Consider the following 19,132-nt stretch of genomic DNA (forward strand, 5'->3'; position numbering starts at 1 on the left):
CAGATCAAATAGGATACTTAGGTCAGTATAATTTTAAGGAGTGAGTGCATGGGTGCCTGGCACTTGTGTGAAGAGGCCTAAAGAGCACTGGGACAGCCAGATACAGAACATGAATGAGGTTGTGAAGAAAGCTTTAGATTTGCAAGCTGACTGTAATGTGGAAATGCCTATGTGCCAGGCACTATCTCAGGACTCTCTGTGTAATAACTTCTCAGAACGTACCTGTTGACAAACGAGGAAACTGAGTCTCAGAGAGGTTAAGTATCTGGCCCTAGATTTAAACCTAGTAGGGAATGGAGGGAGTGTTTGAACTTGTGCAGTGTGTCTGGGGACAAAATTCAGTCTTACTCACTGTGAGAGCCTGCCTCCTACATGAGATGTGTTCCCCCAAATTCATACGTTGAAGCCCTAACTAGTACCTCAGAATGTGACTGTATTTGTTCCCAATTTTTAATTTAATCCAGAAAATGGATCATTTGCCATTCAGTGTTGCAGAGCCAACTTACGAAACTGAAACTGAGTGTCATAGCACAAGTTTTATTCAACAGCCAAGGAATGGAGAAACAAGAGACAAACTGTTTTCTCATCTTGAGCTGGAAAGTTTAAGATATAGTATGGTAGTGATAAGGAGAAGGGATAAGGTCATAGAAAGGAAGAATATTGCTCTTGGAAAAGGGTGAGGACTTCTTGGAATTTCTAAATCTGCCTCCTTTTTCTCCTTTCAAGGGTTCTTCCCATGGTCATCCTAGAGATATAAACTGTTGTGTCAGTGGTAAGTGTGCCATTTAGCATGCTAATGATATTAGGGTGAGGTTTAGGGTCTTCCAGAGGGTCCTTTGGCAGCCATTTTGAATCTCGTTGATTTGAGCTGGTTCTTGGAGGAAGAGTATTATCTTATCCACAAGCATTCATCCCGTTACTTTAGGAAAAACATTGTTTATGTAAGTGCTGATGTATGTGGCATGAGCATAGGTGATATGGTGGGTGATATATTCAAAGATAGGGCCTTAAAGAAGTGATACAGTTAAAACAAGGCCATGAGAGCAAACCCTAATATAATCTGACTGATATTTTTATAAGAGAAACAGACACTAGGGATACATGCGCACAGAGCAAAGATCATGTGATGACACACCAAGAAGCCAAACCAAGGAGAGAGGTCACGGGAGAAACCAATCCTACTGACACCTTGATCTGGGACTTCCCACCTCCAGAACAGTGAGAAAATAAGTTTCTGTTGGTGACAACACCCGGCCTATGCTATTTTGTTATGGCAGCCCTAGCAGGCTAACACAGGCAGTTAGACCTGTGGAAGATTGGGTCGCTGAAGAGAAGTGGGAGAAAGGGAAGAGGACAGGGTAAAACCTCTCCAAGTCTTGGTTGTTAGTATAACAATAAATAATTGACTCAGCCACAATTCCCAGAAGGCATGTCTATCCTCTCAGAGAACTACAGAGCAGTGCCCTGATTCTTGGGTTTCCTGGCTCACATTTCCACAGGACTTTTCCAAAAGTCTTTCACATTCCTGTCTCATTTTATGCTCACCCACCTGCCTGCTGGGGGGGTGGGGGCCACATGGAGGACACGTGACTGGATGACTGACTTAAACTCCAGATCTGATCCCTATAAACTTCAGGCTGAGAGTTCTTGAGAAGGCTCCAAGACTGAACCCTATGTCTGCTCTCCCTTATCAAAGTTGAGTCATTTATATTTTAATGAGATTATTTTCCGACTCAACAGTTTATCTTTCGTTTCATTTATCCCTTTGCCATCTGGTCCCCTTATGTTTGCATGCACGGCTAGTGGCTTTCTTTGTCTAAGTAGATTTGTCAATAGTTTATAATTTCTCTTGTCATGATCATAATATTTATTTTTCACATCAGACAAACTCTTCTGGAGTCTTGGAAGAAAGAGGGTTTTTTTCATGTCTCTCTTTAAACTGAAAATTTTTAAATTTAAATAAAGAAATAATAAAAAAAGAGAACTTCCCAAACCAACTTATTTTCCAGTTCTATTTGCAGTGGATAACCTAAACAAGTATTTTATTCAAAGGACTATATTAGATGAAGCTGGTCTTATGGGAAATAGTACAGAATCATGCAAAGAAAGTGGCTTAACTTCCTCTACCTTGAAACCCAAACCCAGACAAATCTCATGTCTTGGAGACTTTTTTGTTTTGTTTTTATCTGTCTTCAGTCTCTTGGTTTAAAATTATTATCTTAAAGCTATTTATCTCCTGTTTTTCAGAACCTTTGGCCCCTTTCCAGTCCCTTTTGGCCTTTCTAACTACTAATCTCCCTCTTCCATCAGCAAAGTTGATACTCTTTATTTATCACCATATTATTTCAAGTTTTTCTTCAGCAAAGGGCTACTTTCAGTCCTACTCTAATGACTGATGGCACCATGCACCTGTCAGGTGCCTGGTGGGGCTCCAGGAAGCCATTTAAGGAAGGCTTGGTGGGAAGACCAGCTCCGCCTATAGGCCAGGGAACATGATAAATGGTCCTCTCCTGACCTCAAAACTCCATTAGGCCACGAACTAGCTCTGGGCTCTTCCCCAAAGGATTGTTGGCACCAACCACTGCCTGGCACGCACTGAGTATTCAATAAATGAATGAATAAATAAAACAATGAGTGGTCTTGTTTTCTAATACACCAAAACACGCAATATTATCAGTAGAGACTAAAATGAACATGAAAGGTGAAATACAATTGAGAATGATGTTCAGACCTTTCTGAGAAAAGGTAATCAAAAATCAATGACATCATGTGTTTAAATGCTTTATAGTTTCTAAAGGACTTTAAGCCTCCCATGAGATACAGATAAACAGCCTCATTTTAAGAATGATGGAAGCCTTACAAGGATTTTGTGAGAATTTAAAAGATCATGTATGTCAAATCCTTTACCACAACTCCTGAGTAAGAACGTAACATAAAAACAGTCGACCTTTTTCCTGAGGGGAGAATATAAGGAACTAGAACATAGTGGATTCAGGTCCAGGAGTTGGTTGCATATTTCCTGGCTTATTCCACTTCTTGGTATACTTCAGTGTTCTCCTAGTGCTTTCCTCAGGTTATGAAAGAAACATCTTTAGGGCAGGTGACAGGGCACCCTAAGCAGACTAGTGCCACTCCTCTGTCCCCATCATTTAGGGGTAAGGAAAATGACATTTCACCCTCAATTAAAATGATCACCATTAAATAACAGGAAAATCAAAGCCAAGGAGCCATGTTTAAGTTATGAACTAGTTACCCTATATGATCACTGCAAGATTCTTGTCTGAGTTACCTGCTGTCAGCTCTTACACCAAAAATGTGAAGAAGAAAGTGAGGCCACTAAGACTGAGGAATTGAAGCAGGAGCCCATGCCTAACTGGAATATAGCAGTATGCTCAAACCTCTCTTCCCAATAATAAATGCCTCACCGAGCTGCAATCAGCCAGCTATGCCACTGACGAATGATAACACTCGTGTCCCCGATGGTTGAAGGGAACCCAAGTCAATGCTTCATCTTAAGATATGGCCCAGGTTTGTGGTCTGGTATGTCTTTTTTTCTGGATATTTGAGACAGGTTGAAATCATTTAGGTAGCTCTTCTTTTCCAAGACACTTGTAAGGGTCATGAGGATTTTACCTTCTTCCCCGGCCTTTTTTTTTCAGTGCCATCTTCCCAAGGATATGACTGCCCACCTAGTGGCCCTCTAAATAGATGGCATGGACTCTATCCACGTTATATGGACTGCCTGGCTACCTCCTTGTGGATTGGGTGGCCTGGAAAAGGCATTTGAATTCAATAGGGCTTAGTTTCCTCTACTATAAAATGGAAAAATAAGCCTATTTCACCAAACTTCACTGAAGATTGAATGAGGTACAGGTTTTGATTGTCCCTAAACACAGTGGACAAAAGCAGGCTCCCTCACAGCGGTAAGGATAACAGGGTGGTTGAATGTTCGGTGTACACACCTATCTGGTCACTTTCTCTCTCCCTTTAGCCTGGATTCATTAACACTGCAGTTGTGCTCCTCCTTTCCAGAGATGCTGTCATGGTCTGTTGCTGACTTCTTGCAGGTTTCATATCAATGTCAAACATCTTGCTATCATCAGTGATAGTGCCTGATCCTGCCTCCTACCTGATGGACTTTCTTCCCAGAGAGTCTTCCTCTCTTCCCATCCTGACACTGGGGCTACTTCTCTTGAATTCATTCAACACATGTGCATTACTCTGGGGCCTGCTCCAGGTGTGTAGGGTATGGAAGTGAATGAAACACACTGGCTCCATTCTCTCATGGAGCTGGCATGCTGGGGGTAGAGGTGGGGAGGGAAGAGTAGGTAAATAAGTGTACCTTCTGCCAGGTGCTGGTGGAGTTCTAAGAAACAGGCAAGGTCAGAGATGCCACAACATAGGATTAGTCAGAAAGGCCTCTCTGATGAGCAAGGAGACTCCTGAAAGAAATATGGAAGGAGTCTTGCAGAAAATTTGGGAAAACATGTCCAGAGAGAAAGAACACAAAGAGCAAAGGGCCTGAGGCAGAAAGGGGCTTCGTTATCCCTCCCTGAGAGAGCTGTCCCGGACACTCCAATTTAAATTAGGTTTGCTCTTTCTCTCGCAAGGTGCACTATTCTTTTTCCTTCATGTGGGGTTATCTCCATTTGCTTTTTATATTTATGCTGCTTTGTAATGTACACACACACACACACACACACACACACACACACACACATATGATTTAGCTGTTTAGTTAGTCTCCCCTCTGGACTGTAAAGTCTGTGAGAACAGGAATCTTAACTGTTACTATTTTTCCCTCACTATAATATCCAGAATTCATCCTCCTGTTTGGCTTTTTTTTTTTTTTTTTTTTTTTTTTCGGTTTTTTTTGCTATAGGGCGCGTGCGCTCGCCAGACAGACAGAGAGAGACATAGAGACAGAAAGCGAGAAATCATCCCCCAGGGGGGATGGTCACGCCTCAGTTCCTTCTCCTCCATTTTCCTCTCAGGATCTTGGGCACACACGCACACGCGCCCGGCGTGAGTTTTAAGCCACTGGGTCCGGGACGCAAACCGCAGTCGGAGTCCAGCGACATAGCCATTACGTTAACTGCTGGTTCCCCTGTTTGGCATTTCAATAGTTATCAGATGAATCAATGAATTAAAAACTTAGTGACACAATGTAAGTATATCACTCACAATGTCCCTTGCCCCGTCCATTAATATCTTTTAGAAATCAGTGTACAGGAGAAAACAACTTTGTTGAAATAGTGACATGCTCCTTTTTTTTCATCTAATGAGCATGAATTGAGCGTACTATGTATATCCCTTTCTGCTTTGGATATAAGAAATTTTAGGCTTCATAAGGACAAGCCAGGCTTGGAGTTGGCATATTAACCTTCTTTTATTTCTTGATGGTGAGATTATATTTTTATTCTTCCTTTGTTAATTAGATTTCTCTTTTGTTGGGTTAACTTAAAATAAGAATCTTAAGAGTACTATTTCGTAGAAAGGAAGAACAAAAGGGAAGAAGAAAGGGAGTGAGGAAACAAGCCATATTCCTCTTCACCATAACATGGTCATCCAGAGAGACACTGCTTTGTGACCTGAGATTGGGAATGCGTTATCGCGAGCTCATGCGCTAAGTGCAAGGAGAGCGGCCCATGCTACGCATTTCACGTCCACGGTCTCGTTTACTGCACAACAGAGATGGAGGCAGGTATCAATAGCTTCATCTTACAGAGGAGGAAATGAAGACTCAAAGAGGTTAAATAACTTGCCTTAAGAGAGAAGAAAGTAGAAGTGAGTGTCTTCCGATGGCTTGGACGGGTTTCAGAATTAGATCCAAGTTGTTCAGGTACCCTGGCCCCACCCTGTTCTTGCCTCCTCCTATCATCTTCCTAAAGGGGAGGTGAGCCCCTCCAACAGTTATCCTTAACCCACCCGCAGGTGCTCGGGTGGTACTTTAAAATATCCATCAGCCCTTGCTGCAACATCCCCTGAATCTAGGTAAATTATTTTTAAAGGCTTTTTTAAAAAAATAACAAAAGAATACATGACACCTATTGTAAACTGGCAAGCTGGGTGGTGGGAAGCCACCCAGACCTGTGCTGAGAAAGGTGTTAAAGAATTCAGCGCTGGTAATTCTGAGGAAACTACAAGAAAATACCCAGGTGTTGGAACTGCTCCCCATAGGGAAACAAATCCCTGCCTGCTTTCACGGTGCAGGCGGGTATGTTTCCCCACTCGCCGCGCGTGGTCCGGCAACCGCAGGGTCTTCCCTGGGACCTCGGATTCCCGAACAGTGGGCCCCGGGGGAAGGGCGGCTGCCGTGCCACACACACACACACACACACGCACACCCCGCACACGGTCACAACCACAGTCGGGTACATACACTGAGCAGTCACAGGCGCGTGCAGCCGTAAATGCACAGCATAGCCCACAAACGGACCCACGCGACCTCACGCATCTCGCCACTCATGCTCCCACCACACACAGGCGCGCAGCACGCGAGCTCATTCACACACGCTTGCGCACCCGCGCGCACCCGCGCGGCCCCTCGTGCACACAGCCACACTCCCGTGCACACCCGCGCGCACACGCTTTCTCGGCGGACGGGGCGGACCGGAGGGAGTGCGCCCAGGTCACACCCACGCCCGCGCGCTCAGCGCAGCCGGGACGCGCGATGGACCCGAAGGCAAGCGGCGGCGAGGAGGATGACTGCGTGGACTCGGGCGCCGAGACCGGAGGGTGAGCCGCGCCGGGGCTGGGGGTGGGGGGAGGACAGCAGACTGGGGGCGCTCTCCAGGTTGCACCGCGGTTGCTTCTCTGATCTCACTCGGGAGCTGGAGCCTCTGGGGCGGGACCCGGGCGCGGGGTTTCCTTCTTGCCGGGACCCCCAGGGAAGCCGGAGGGCTGTGGAGACCCGCGGAATCCTTCAGCGACCCAGGGACCCAGCCGCTTGGTGCGTGGCTACCCCGCCAGGGCGGGCCCTAGCCGGAGGGAGGAAAGTGGAGGGACTCGGGGCTCAGTGTAATCCCGCTCAGCCCCTCGCCCTCCGTTACCACGTGAGCGCCAGGCCAGTGCAGCGTCCCCGCAGCATCATCGCTGGGAGGCCAGGTGGGCTCCCGCACTTGTTCCGAGCCTCCGCGGGCACTTCGCCTGCAGCGCGGGAGCTCGCTGGAGTCGGTCCTGGAGCTGGGGAGACGAGGCAAAGCTGGCTGGGACAGCCGGCACTGAAGTCTTTTAAAAGTCCGCTACAAGGGTGGCGTTTCTCACTTCGTGGCCTTCCTGCGGAACTTCACTCCACGCTGCCGAGGCTCCCTCGGCCTCCGCAGAACTTCCTCAACCTTAAGAGCGCGCCGGTCCCGGCCGGGAACTGCTGCCTTTGTACGGGTGGGATGGGGAAGGTGCCATATCCAGGCCTAACTACTTAGAGTCCGCTTTGCTTCCAGGGACTCCAATAATTAGCATAAATCTTGGAAACAAAGTAATCCTCTCCCAGCAACAGATTTTTCTGGGTGGGACAAAGACCGAATGACTTTTAGGAGATGACTGTCATTGTAAAGGTGCACCCCCACCCACCCACCGTCCCTATCTCTAGAGGATTTTCCTGTGTGGACTCAGCGCCACTTCCAGGATGCGGGGTCTGATCTAGGAGGAAAGGGCGTCTTTTCCCTTCTGGAGTAACCCTGCAGGAGGGCGGGAGCTGCCCAGACTGTTAAAGCCTCATTCATTCCTGGAAGGTCAGGAGGTTTTAGGCTAATCTGAGGGTTTGGCAGCTCTGTGGGGACAGAAAGAGTCCAGGCCCAGAATGGACCCAGGGCTCTGACCTGACTGTCAGAAATGCTGCCCACACAGCTCCTCCTGCCTTCCAACGCTACCCTTCCCGCAGCCTCCACCACCCCTCCCTGCCCAAACCTAGGACTTTACTCCCTAAGGCACTTACCACCGCGAGGGCTTGCTCTGCTACCCAATCTTGGGAGCCCTCATTCATGGTTCTCATAAACCCAAGGGAGTAACCCTTTTCCAAGTCTGCACTCCCCTGCTTTCCCCCACACTTTGTGTGTGTGATATTTATCAATTCTGAAGATCCTTAACCTCTTCCCCCCCCCCTTCCTCTAGTTAGCTGGACAGCTACTAGAAGAGACAAAGCAAAATTAACCAGCTCGTTTATATCTGGGTTAAAGCAAGTGCTCACTAGTCCATTCATTTCCAGTTTGCAGAGTTCACCTACAACTATTATTTTTTTCAAGGGCTGTGTCTTAGAGAAGAGAGGGGAAGACCTGATCATGGGTGATATCACCCTGGGACCCAGACATCAGCATGATAGCTGCAGGGCTCCTGGGAGGGGCTCACTGGTCACACCAAGGGGAGGAGAGGAAGCTTCTGTTCTCTGCCTCTGTTACTAAACTGTTTCCTTGTAACAAGACAGAACTGTGTAAAGAATTCTTACTGTATCACTAGTGTCCCTAAGCTAAACAAAGAGGTAAGGGGCCAGCAGGTGGCGTGGTGGTTAAGGTGTTGGACTTCCATGTGGCTGACTCTGGTTCAAGTCCCATATCTGGCAGCTTAAAAATCACACTGGGGGGACCAGCAGTTAGCATAATGGCTATGTCGCTGGACTCCCATGTAGTCGACTACGGTTCAAGTCCCAGACCTGGTGGCTTAAAACTGATGCCAGGTGCGTGTGCGTGTGTGCGTGCATGCCCAAGATCCCGAGAGGAGAATGGAGGAGAAGGGATTGTGGCATGGCTATCCCCCTGGGGGGTGATGTCTCACTTTCTGTCTGTCTCTGTCTGGCAAGAGCACGCACCATATAGCAAAAACCTCTCAAAAAAAAAAAAATCACACTGGATGCGTGTGTGTGTGTGTGTGTGTGTGTGTGCGCGCGCCCAAAATCCTGAGAAGCGAATAAAGGAGAAGGGATTGAGATTGAGCCTTTGGGGGTTAATTTTCTACTTTCTGTCTGACTTACTTTGTCTCTCCAGCAAGCACATGCACCTTATAGCAAAAAAAAAAATCTCTCAAAAAAAAAAAAAAGAGAGAGAGATAAAGATAAAATGGCATGCAACTAGTCAAATAAAATAGTTTCAACATATGCTTATTATTCTTAGATTTGCCTCGTGGTCATATATATCTTGAATTTTAGTTTAGTTATCACTATTCAAAGTTTCCCTAGTTTTCTGGAGGTTGCTCTCCCAGCCCCCCCATTCAGCTTTCTTATAGCTACCTGTTGAGATTGTGTATGACGTATGTAGAAAGCATTCTTTAACTGTTTGCTCTCATTATTTTTCAAGTGCAAATCTGATTGTTCCTCCCTCTATTCCAAATTTTTATGGTTCTGTCACCTATAAAGTGCAAAGCTTAGCACGGCCTACAAGCTCCAACATTATGGAGCCCCTCCTTCTCTCTGGTCTTGTTTCTCAGCCTTCCCTGCTCCGTTGACAGGTTTTTCTGTTTCCTTGTCTCAGTCACGCTGCCCTCTTCACAGCTATGCCTCTCCCACCTGGCATGCCCATCCACCAAGTGAAACTGTACTCTTCTTTCAAGACTCAGCTCAAGTGACACATCTGCTAAGGCAGTAATCCTTTATTTGGGGTCCTTGAGTTGCTTCAAGTTGTATGCAAAATGATGTGCTTTGTTAGCTTTTATGAGAAGATACCTTATTTTTTATTGAATTCTCAAAGTAGTCTCCGATCCCTTCAAACCAAGTTTGAACAGAGTATGAGAAGTTTCACTTTCAACAGATTGTGTCTGAGGTCTTGAAAGACATCTAAGTAAAGATAATGAACTAGCAGTTGGGTATATTTGTCTGAAACTCATGATGACATTGCATTTGGGAACTACCTAGAAATGGCAATTGAAACCCTGAGAGAGATTAAGTCAACGGAAGAGAATAGCAGACACTTAGCAGTTACTGTGTGCCATGTATGCGGTTATGTGTTTCATTGACTCATCGAATCCTTCAACAACCCCATGAAGTAGATAGTCTTTTGTTCTTGTTGTTTGTTTTTGCTATAGGGTATGTGTGCTCTTCTGAGAAAGACAGAAAGAAATCATTCCTCCCTCCCCCGCCAGTATGCAGAGGAGGGGAGGGAGGTTCTTGGCTTCACTGCAGTCCCTTCTCCATTCTCTTGTTGGGATTATAGGCACACTCGTACCCATGCCTGGTGTGTTTTTCAAGCTGCTGGGTCCAAGACTCAAACCACACAGTTGGCCATGTGGGATCTAGACACCTTAACCACCACACCACAGGCTGGCCTAACAGCAGGTACTCTAAGACCAACTTTGAAAAACTAGTTAAGATAAGAATGTAAATGTAAAGATTTTTGGTTTTGTTTTGTATTTTTTTTTAATGGAGATGATGAAGGCAGAGTAGTATTTGATGGGGGAGGGGGGGCGGTGGTAGAGACAGAAGCCAGAATGGAATGGAAGGTGAGCAAAAGGGAACAGCTAGAGCCCTTTGTCTGGACAAGGGAGGGGTAAGGAGAGGCAGCAGCTGAAGGAGAGAGTGGGTATGGGAAGGATTTCCTACACATAGGTGCTAACTGGGCAATGAGCACTGACAGAAAGGACTCTCTGTAAAGGGAGAAAGGATAAAGACAGGAGAAAAGATGATAACCTGTCATGTCAGTTTTCTGAAAAGATGGAGCAGGTGGACTTCAAACCACAAGCGGATGGATCCGATTTGAGTAGGAGATGGAGCACTCCCCCTCTTACAACTAGAGAAAGTCAACGGAAGGTGGCGTTTCCATTCAGTGTAAATGCAGCATCCTTGTCCACCTCCCCTACCTCCTTCTACCCTGGCCAGGAGAATGGAGATGTGAAATAGTTGTTTCAGACAATGTTGAGCAGGAGCCCAACTGAGATTAGTAGTTACGCAGTTATGGAAGGAGGAGTCTACTTTGAGATCATCAAGGTTTGGGAGAGGGAGGGCTTTTGCCAGGTGGTTGTGAACATAGTGTAGGAGCAAGGGACTTTAGGGTACTGCTTAAGCAGATCGTCAATCCTTTCAGCAGTATGACTGAAGAGACATTTCTAGAAGCTTTGTGGATCTCAGTGCCAGGGAGCAGACTGGCTGGTCACTTTGAAAGTTACAATCACAAGAGTGTCAGTCTGCTGTTGTTCAAATTCTGGTTCCTCCACTGAGGACTCATGGGACCTTGAACCAGTTACTTAACCTCTCTTTGCTCTGTTTCCTCCTCTATAAAATGGGGGTGATGATAATAGTATCTACCCCATGGGGTTGTTTTGAAGACTAAATGCCGCTACATTTAAATCCCCTAGGGCAGGGCATACGTAAACCCTGAATACCTTATTATTTCTCATTCTACTACTATTATTGTTGCAAAGAGCATTCTAAACAATAAACTTAGACTTCTGCATAATAAAAATGGTGAACCATGTGAGGTGGGTCTTGTTCATGGAAAATGTGTATAAATTGTGAAAAAACTATATATGGATTTCAAACTTTTTGACATCATGATACATTTGTACTATAATTCCATCTTTGCACAGACTTCTTGAAGAATCCTTGGGTGTTCTTTATATTCACCACAGTAGATGCTCTGATGCTTTTAAATCTTAAGCAATTTGACCATCATTTGGAACATGACTATCATATTAGAATTAGTATTATAATCATAACACTGTGACAATAATATAATAATAATTATTATTATTATTATTGTTTCACAGATGAGGAACCGGAGGCTGGAGGGTGGGGGTGGTGTATGGTTAGTGACAGAAATCAAAGCCTGGGTCTCCACCATACTTCCCATCTAGTGGAGGTGCCTCTCAAGGAGTTGTTTGCTCTGTAATTAATTCTTGTTTTCTGCTCACACTTTTTTCCCCCCCTAAAATGCTACCTTTGCTGTCTGAGCCACCTAAGACAGGCTGAGACTAAAAGCAAACTAGTATTCTTTTGGGCACTTGATGTCATTTTCAAACTCCTATTTTCCACATCCACTTGAAAGCAAGCCTTGTGCTTCTGTGTACTTTCTGTTAGGAAAAAACTGTGAAGTCAGCTGCTGACAGTGGTAAACTGTCTGAAGAAATGTAATCCCTTAATAGAGGGACAGGCAGTGCCTTTTTAACCCAAATAAAAGCTAATGCTTTATAATGACTGTTTCGTTAGTGATGTCTCCAAGATTTGACCTCCGAGCCACTCTTAAATGTGCCATACTTGATGGATTCTTTTCATCTATTTGTTTTTCTGGCATTAGAAGTCCTTCTATGGGATCAGCAGATGGTTATGATCAGTAATGATTATGTAATGGTTATGTCCCTGGACTCCCACTTAGTCGACTGTGGTTCAAGTCCCAGACCCAGGGGCTTAAAACTCATCCTAGACACATGTATGCATGCCCAAAATCCTGAGCGGAAACTGGAGAAGAGACTGTGGAGTGGTCATCCTCCACCCCTGGGGGAGATGAATTTTCACTTTCTATCTCTGTCTCTCTGTCTCTCCAGTGAGAGCATGTACCCTATAGCAAAACTCTCTCTCAAAAAAAAAAAAAAGTCCTTCTGTGTCCACTTCAGTTGTCACCAGGCTTCTGAACATATAGGATTATCCCATGTCCTATCTTTGGGTGACTGTCCACTACAGTTTAAAGATGACAATTCATGAGTCTAGAGTTTGAACAGGTGGATGGAAAAGAATGGGTGGAATAAATTTTTAAATGTAGCAAGATTTTTAAAAATAGGTAAAAGGGGAAATCTTATTTAGAAGACAAGATGCTCTTGGGGCCAACAGGTGGTGTGACGGTTAAGGCACTGGGTCCCAAATGGCAGATTGTGCTGTTCGAGTCCCAGACCAAGTGGCTTGAAAATCACATTGGGTGCGTGCATGTGCATGCCCAAAATCACAAGGAGACTAGAAGCGAAGGGACTGTGGTGTGGCCATCTCCCATGGGGACTGATTTCTAACTTTCTGTCTCTCTGTCTCTGGTGAGCACACATACCTTATAGCAAAAACTAAAATAAATAAATAAATAAATAGACAAGATGATATGTAATAACATAATAACTAATAAGTAGTCAATGACTTCATGTTCCAGATGGAGCTACTTAACTCTAAATTTAATTCAGTGCATTGAGAATTAGCAGGTGAAGTCCACAATGCAGTGAGCTAGTATTTTTCAAAAACATCAAGATCAATTTTAAAGAAATGCCAAAATCAACTCTATGCTACAATTTTCCTGGAAAAGAGAATTTAGCAAGGTATTCAATATATATGCACACATGCACACACACATACACACACACACATATATACACACACACTGGAAAGTAGGCCACTGACAGTGGTAAACTATCTTAAGTACAGAACTCATTTGTAGATAATCTTTATTTGTATAATTGTATAACTAATTAAAATATAGTCAAGGACCTCATCTAACTCTCTGTTCATTATTGACACAGATAATACATGTAAAATTTGAAATGTGTCTCTATGTGTTTCAAGTGTGTGAAAATATATAATTCTTGGGACCAGCAGTTAGCATAATAGCTATGTCACTGGACTCCCATGTAGTTAACCCTGGTTCAGGTCCTGGGCCCAGTGACTTAAACTCACACTGGGCGCATGTGCCCAAGATTCCGAGAGGAGAATGGAGGAGAAGGGATTGCAGTGTGGCCATCCCCTCTTGGGGGTGATTTCTCACTTTCTGTCTCTCTGTCTCTCTCTGTCTGTCTGGCGAGCGCACGCGCCTATAGCAAAAACCTCTCAAAAAAAATATATATGTATATATGTATATAATTCAATATATATATGTATATATGTATATAATTCTTATATTATTCTGCTAAACTGTTGCTTCATTGGAAAAGTCTTGATGCATTTTTTTCATTAAAAAATATGTCATGACATTTCCAATGACCCAAGATATCATGTGTTCATAAATATTTTTATCCTAAAATTCATAAATTCACCTGGATAAATTTGTGTGATAAGATCAGTCAGCCGAAATCTCAAGCCAAATATACTACCACTTTTCCTTCTCTCCCTAAAAATGTTGGGAAATACAAACTTATCCAGAACCCTCATCAAATACCTGGTTGTTCTCTGAAATGTATTTGAATCTTTACATGCGTGAAATCATTTTAAGCTTTATAGTTTGTCTTTCATTGGCAATATTTCCAATAAATAATCATTTGGGATTATTTGGAATATACTTTAAGAACTCTATGAGAGGCTCTTCGAAAGGTTCATGGATAATGAGTATTATACAAAAAACTATGCATGAATTTCAAAGTTTTTTGAACCAAAATAATTACTTTAATTCCACTTTTTCACAAACTTCTTGAGTCCCCTTGTAAAAATGTCCGTGTACCTTGACTCAGTCTATATTTCCACTCATAACAATTTTTCTAAAAAAAAAATACAAATATTCATAAGTACCCCATGTGCTTTGTAAGGGTGAACAGTCAAGGACAGGCATCAGAAAGCTAAAAAAAGGAAATGGTTGAATAAATTACAGTGCATCACTTCATCTAAAATGAGAATTACAGGAAGGAGGTAGCCTGTAATTCTCTGACGGCGTTAAGTGAAAAGAGCAGTTAGAAATTGAATCTCCGTCATTTTGGTACCCCAACCATTACGTAAATTTAGGATTAGCAGGTGGAGAACGATGTAGGATTTTAGGCTGCTTTTCTTTCAATTTGATTTTCTTTTTTTAATTGCTAAAAGGCACATGTACTTACCAGAGAGGGACAAAGAGACAGAGACGGAGAGGAAGAAAGCACCCCTAAATGGAGTGTGATCATGCTGCAATCCCTTCTCCTCCACGTCTCCATTTTGTTTGTATTTTGGGCACAGATGCACATCCACCTGGTGCATTTTCAAGCCCCCAGGCCAGGAGCCTAACCTTAGTCACACATAAGATCCAGCCCCCTTAAACACTAGGCTATAGTACTGGCCCTCTTTAATTTTTAAATTTTTAGTGTATTTATTCTTTTATTTATTTATTTTTGTAGGTTTTTGTTATAGGGCATGTATGCTTGCTGGGGAGAGAGACAGAGAGAGAGGGAAAATAAGAAATCTCCCAGTGAGGGGATGGCCACACAGCAATCCCTTCTCCATTCTCTTCCTGGGATTTTGGGCAAGCACACACATGCACCCAATGTGATTTTGTTTGTTTGTTTGTTTGTTTTTTGGAGAGGTTTGTTCACTATAGGGCATGTGTGCTCGCCAGACAGACAGAGAGAGACAGAGAGACAGAAAGCGAGAAATCACCCCCCGGGGGATGGTCATGCTGCAATCCCTTCTCCTCCATTCTCCTCTCGGGATCTTGGGCATGCACACACATGCACCCGGCGTGAGTTTTAAGCCACCGGGTCCGGGACGTGAACCGTGGTAGACTACGTGGGAGTCCAGCGACAGTCATTACACTAACTGCTGGTTCCCCCCAATGTGACTTTTCAAGTTGCCAGTTCCAGTACTGGAACCACAGTTGGCTATTTGGGAATCCAGTGCCTTAACCAGCCTACCACCTGCTGACCCTAGTTTAATCTTTTAAGGATAGCACATGAATGTGCACATAAGAGAAAAAGAGAGGTTGAGAGGCACGCTCAAAGGATCTTGTCATGCCACAATCCTCTTCTCTGAGCCTTCCAACAACTCGGGATTTTCGGCATGCATGAATGCCCCCAGCAGGCTTTCAGAGCAACATAGGGATCCGAACTACAGTCAGACACATGGCTTCCAGCACTGCAGTTCATTTGCTACCAAATGCATCACCAGACAGGGCCTTGATTTCTGTTTTGACAGTGCACAGGGATGAAGTTGGGCACAGAGTTGGGCAGAGCCCATCCGTCTTGGAGAGAGGGGTTTGTGTTTTCCACTAGCAAGCTTGAATGTCATCCAGAGAGAGAAATGATCAGAGTTGTGCTTTCTAGCCTTTGGAAGGCTGCTAGATGGAGAACAAATGGAAGGAGATGAGTGTGCCCATTAGAAGACTGGCCGGTTAACAGACTTGACCCAAGCTGTAGCTGTGCCTTTTGTCTTGAGAGGAACAGAGGGGTTCGTGACAGGGGCATTAGTTATCCTAGCACTTGTACTAGCACTTTCACATTCTTGAACTATGATTCCAGTGTGATTTCATTCTACATACGTATTCATCCTTCAGTACATCTTTAACATGCTTGCTTACATGAATCCAATCTGTTTCAGGAGTATTTGGAAAACTCTGGTTCAAAATCCTGTCAACTTTTAGTCATGAGAGAATTAGCAATGTTGCACACTCTTATTGTGTGTTATACTTAAGTAGTCATGGAATTGCTTTGAAGTCTGGCTGCCTTTGAGATCATCATATTATAATATTGTCTACCCCTTGTATCTGTCACAATAGATGTTTGCTGAGCATTCACTGCATTTATATATAGTTACACTTCTAAGTATCATCCAAAAATTTATTTATGTCCTGTCTGGTTTCAGAAATAATTTTTTTTTCAGTTTTGCCACAGAGCATGTGCCCATGCCAAAGAGGTGAGGTCAGGGAAAGAAAAAGAGAAATCACCCTCCCCCCAGGGGAATGGCCATGCCACAATCCCTTCTCCTCCATTCTCCTCTCAGGATCTTGGGCACTCACGCACACATGCCCAGTGTGAGTTTAAGCCACCGGGTCCAGGACTCAAACCACGGTCAACTACATGGGAGTCCAGCAACATAGCGAAAGAAAAAGAGAAATCACCCTCCCCCCAGGGGAATGGCCATGCCACAATCCCTTCTCCTCCATTCTCCTCTCAGGATCTTGGGCACTCACGCACACATGCCCAGTGTGAGTTTAAGCCACCGGGTCCAGGACTCAAACCACGGTCAACTACATGGGAGTCCAGCAACATAGCCATTATGCTAACTGCTGGTCCTGCCAGGTGTGTTTCTTAAGCTGTTGATTCTGAGACTTGAACTAACTGTGCAACTGGCCATGTGGGATCCCGCCTTCTTAACCACCACGCCACTGACCAGAAAAACTTAGTGTACTAATGCAGAAGTTATGAATCCTGGGTTTTAGGTTATTACAGACCTTTGACTCTTCTCTTTTACTTCTCTTAGCTAGTATGTCACCTTGCCATAGCCAAATCCATTGTACTCTCTAGCACTTTACTTTCCAGCCACCCTACATACTTAGTCCAGGCCCTTATCTTTCCTCACCTCCTGATCTCTTTATAAATAGTATTATAAATAGTATTACTTTAGTTTCCTAATCAATAAAATCAAATTTGAACTAAATATAGGTGCATTTAGTTTGTAATATATGAAAAATATACAAACATTATTAGTTGTTATTCTTTCCAGTTTTAAAATGCAGTGATTCTTTGACTTCCAAATAACTTTATTTACAAAAGAAGAAAAATCGTATATTGTTTTTCTTCCACTTTGTTCTATCAATAAATCAGTACATCATTTTCTTTGAATGATATAAGTTATTTAAACTAGTAAGAATCTGATTCTTAGGATTTTTATTTTTTAAGTTTGTTTCTTCTGAGAGAGAGAAAGAAAAGCACCCCCAATAGGGTCTTCATTTCATGACCCACCCCCATCCTGAGGCAGCCAGGATCATGGGCATGCATGTGCCTGGCATGTCCAGGGAGACCGCAGGGTACGAACATGGGGCCTTCAGCATTACAGAGTATTGCATTACTGCAGCACTATTGTGGCTGACCCTTCTTCTTCTTTTTTTTATTTTATTTTATTTTTTAAGTTTTGTGTGTATTTTAAAAATGTAAGAAGCTCAATGGAGTGAAAATAGGGTGATTCAAGAATGGCAACATGAGCCTAAGGAAATAAAAGGAGTCTGTGTCTATTAAATTAAACACAATTAAGCAGTTTATTTGCGTAATCATAACCCCTAACTACCACGTCAGCAAGAATAAATCTCTATGTGTCTAAGTGATTAATTTCCTACTGAGAATGACTTTGGAACACTGGAGGGGGGGATAAATAGCTTCCATGCCAAATTCATTGCCAGAGAGAAAAGTTGTAACAGCCACACAAGTGAGAAACTGAGCAAGATTAAGCAGGGCCGCTCCTTGGCCAGAGTCCCATTTTCACAGAGGCTCAACGCCAGCAGCTGATTTTTCCGCATAGAAGCCGAGTGGGTGATTTCACCCTAACCCTAGCCTGCCTTTTCCATTTCCCTATCACAGCCCATGTCCTGTTATTCTCATATCCAGCAGGATTTCTTCTCAGATGGTACTGAAACCTCCCTGTGCCCTGGTGTTTGCTGAGGGTCAGCCAGTCCTTGAATGGATGCCTACCCTGATGGGTCCTTTTTCTTCTCATTGGAATCCACCATTCCAGCATCTCTCCTAGGGTGGTGCAAACATTTGAAGGCGCTAACCACTGAAGGTGCAGTGGTTTAGCCTTTTGGAGAGTAGAAATGTTCACATATTGAAATGTTCATTTGCAAGCTAAATAATGTAATTGAATGTATATTAAAAAATTTTAAAAATAAATTTAAAAAAAATCAAAAAAAAAAAAAAAGCTAAACAACCAGTCAAAAATTGGCCAGAAGGGAACCAGCAGTTAGTGTAATGGCTATGTCGTTGGACTCCCACGTAGTCGACCACGGTTCGCGTCCCGGACCCAGTGGCTTAAAACCCACACCAGGCGCGTGTGCGTGCGTGCCCAAGATCCCAAGAGGAGAATGGAGGAGAAGGGATTGCAGTGTGACCATCCCCCCTGGGGAGTGATTTCTTGCTTTCCGTCTCTATGTCTCTGTCTGTCTGGCGAGCGCACGTGCCCTATAGCAAAAACCTCTCCAAAATAAAAATAAATTTAAAAAATTTTTAAAAATTAAAAAAAAAAATTGGCCAGCAAATTTAGATGGCTTGGGACCTCCCAGATCCAATGGTGGTGGGAGTAGGGGTGGGGAGGCAGTCACAGAGCCCATAAGAAGGATCCCAGGTTTCCCAAAACACCTTTCAGGCATAACTTTATTTTGCACAAAATGAGTCTCAGCACTATAGTTCTTCATTTGTAGGTTTTTAAAAATAAGTTAAATGCTATTTACCACTGACTGCTTAAAATTCTGGCTTGAATGTACCATTTGGATAAAGAAAAATGATGTTTCATCACTCTAACCCTGGGGTTTTGTGTTTCAGGTCCGACTACAGCCACCTGTCCTCCACTAGCAGTAAG

The 19,132-nt window shown here is 43.9% G+C and overlaps 1 protein-coding gene across 1 annotated transcript in view; it reads left to right on the forward strand.

The window, feature by feature from the left end:
* Window positions 1-6,621: 6,621 nt before the first annotated feature.
* FAM124A (family with sequence similarity 124 member A) overlaps window positions 6,622-19,132 on the forward strand; it is a 78,577-nt gene continuing 66,066 nt past the window's right edge. Inside the window, exons 1-2 of the mRNA XM_006140524.2 lie at window positions 6,622-6,738; window positions 19,096-19,127. Coding sequence (XP_006140586.1) covers window positions 6,674-6,738; window positions 19,096-19,127 — 97 coding nt within the window. The 5' untranslated portion in view covers window positions 6,622-6,673. The remainder of the gene's footprint in view (window positions 6,739-19,095; window positions 19,128-19,132) is intronic.

The sequence above is a fragment of the Tupaia chinensis genome, unplaced genomic scaffold (assembly GCF_000334495.1).
Source record: "Tupaia chinensis unplaced genomic scaffold, TupChi_1.0 Scaffold000037_20, whole genome shotgun sequence".
Lineage (NCBI taxonomy): Eukaryota > Metazoa > Chordata > Mammalia > Scandentia > Tupaiidae > Tupaia > Tupaia belangeri.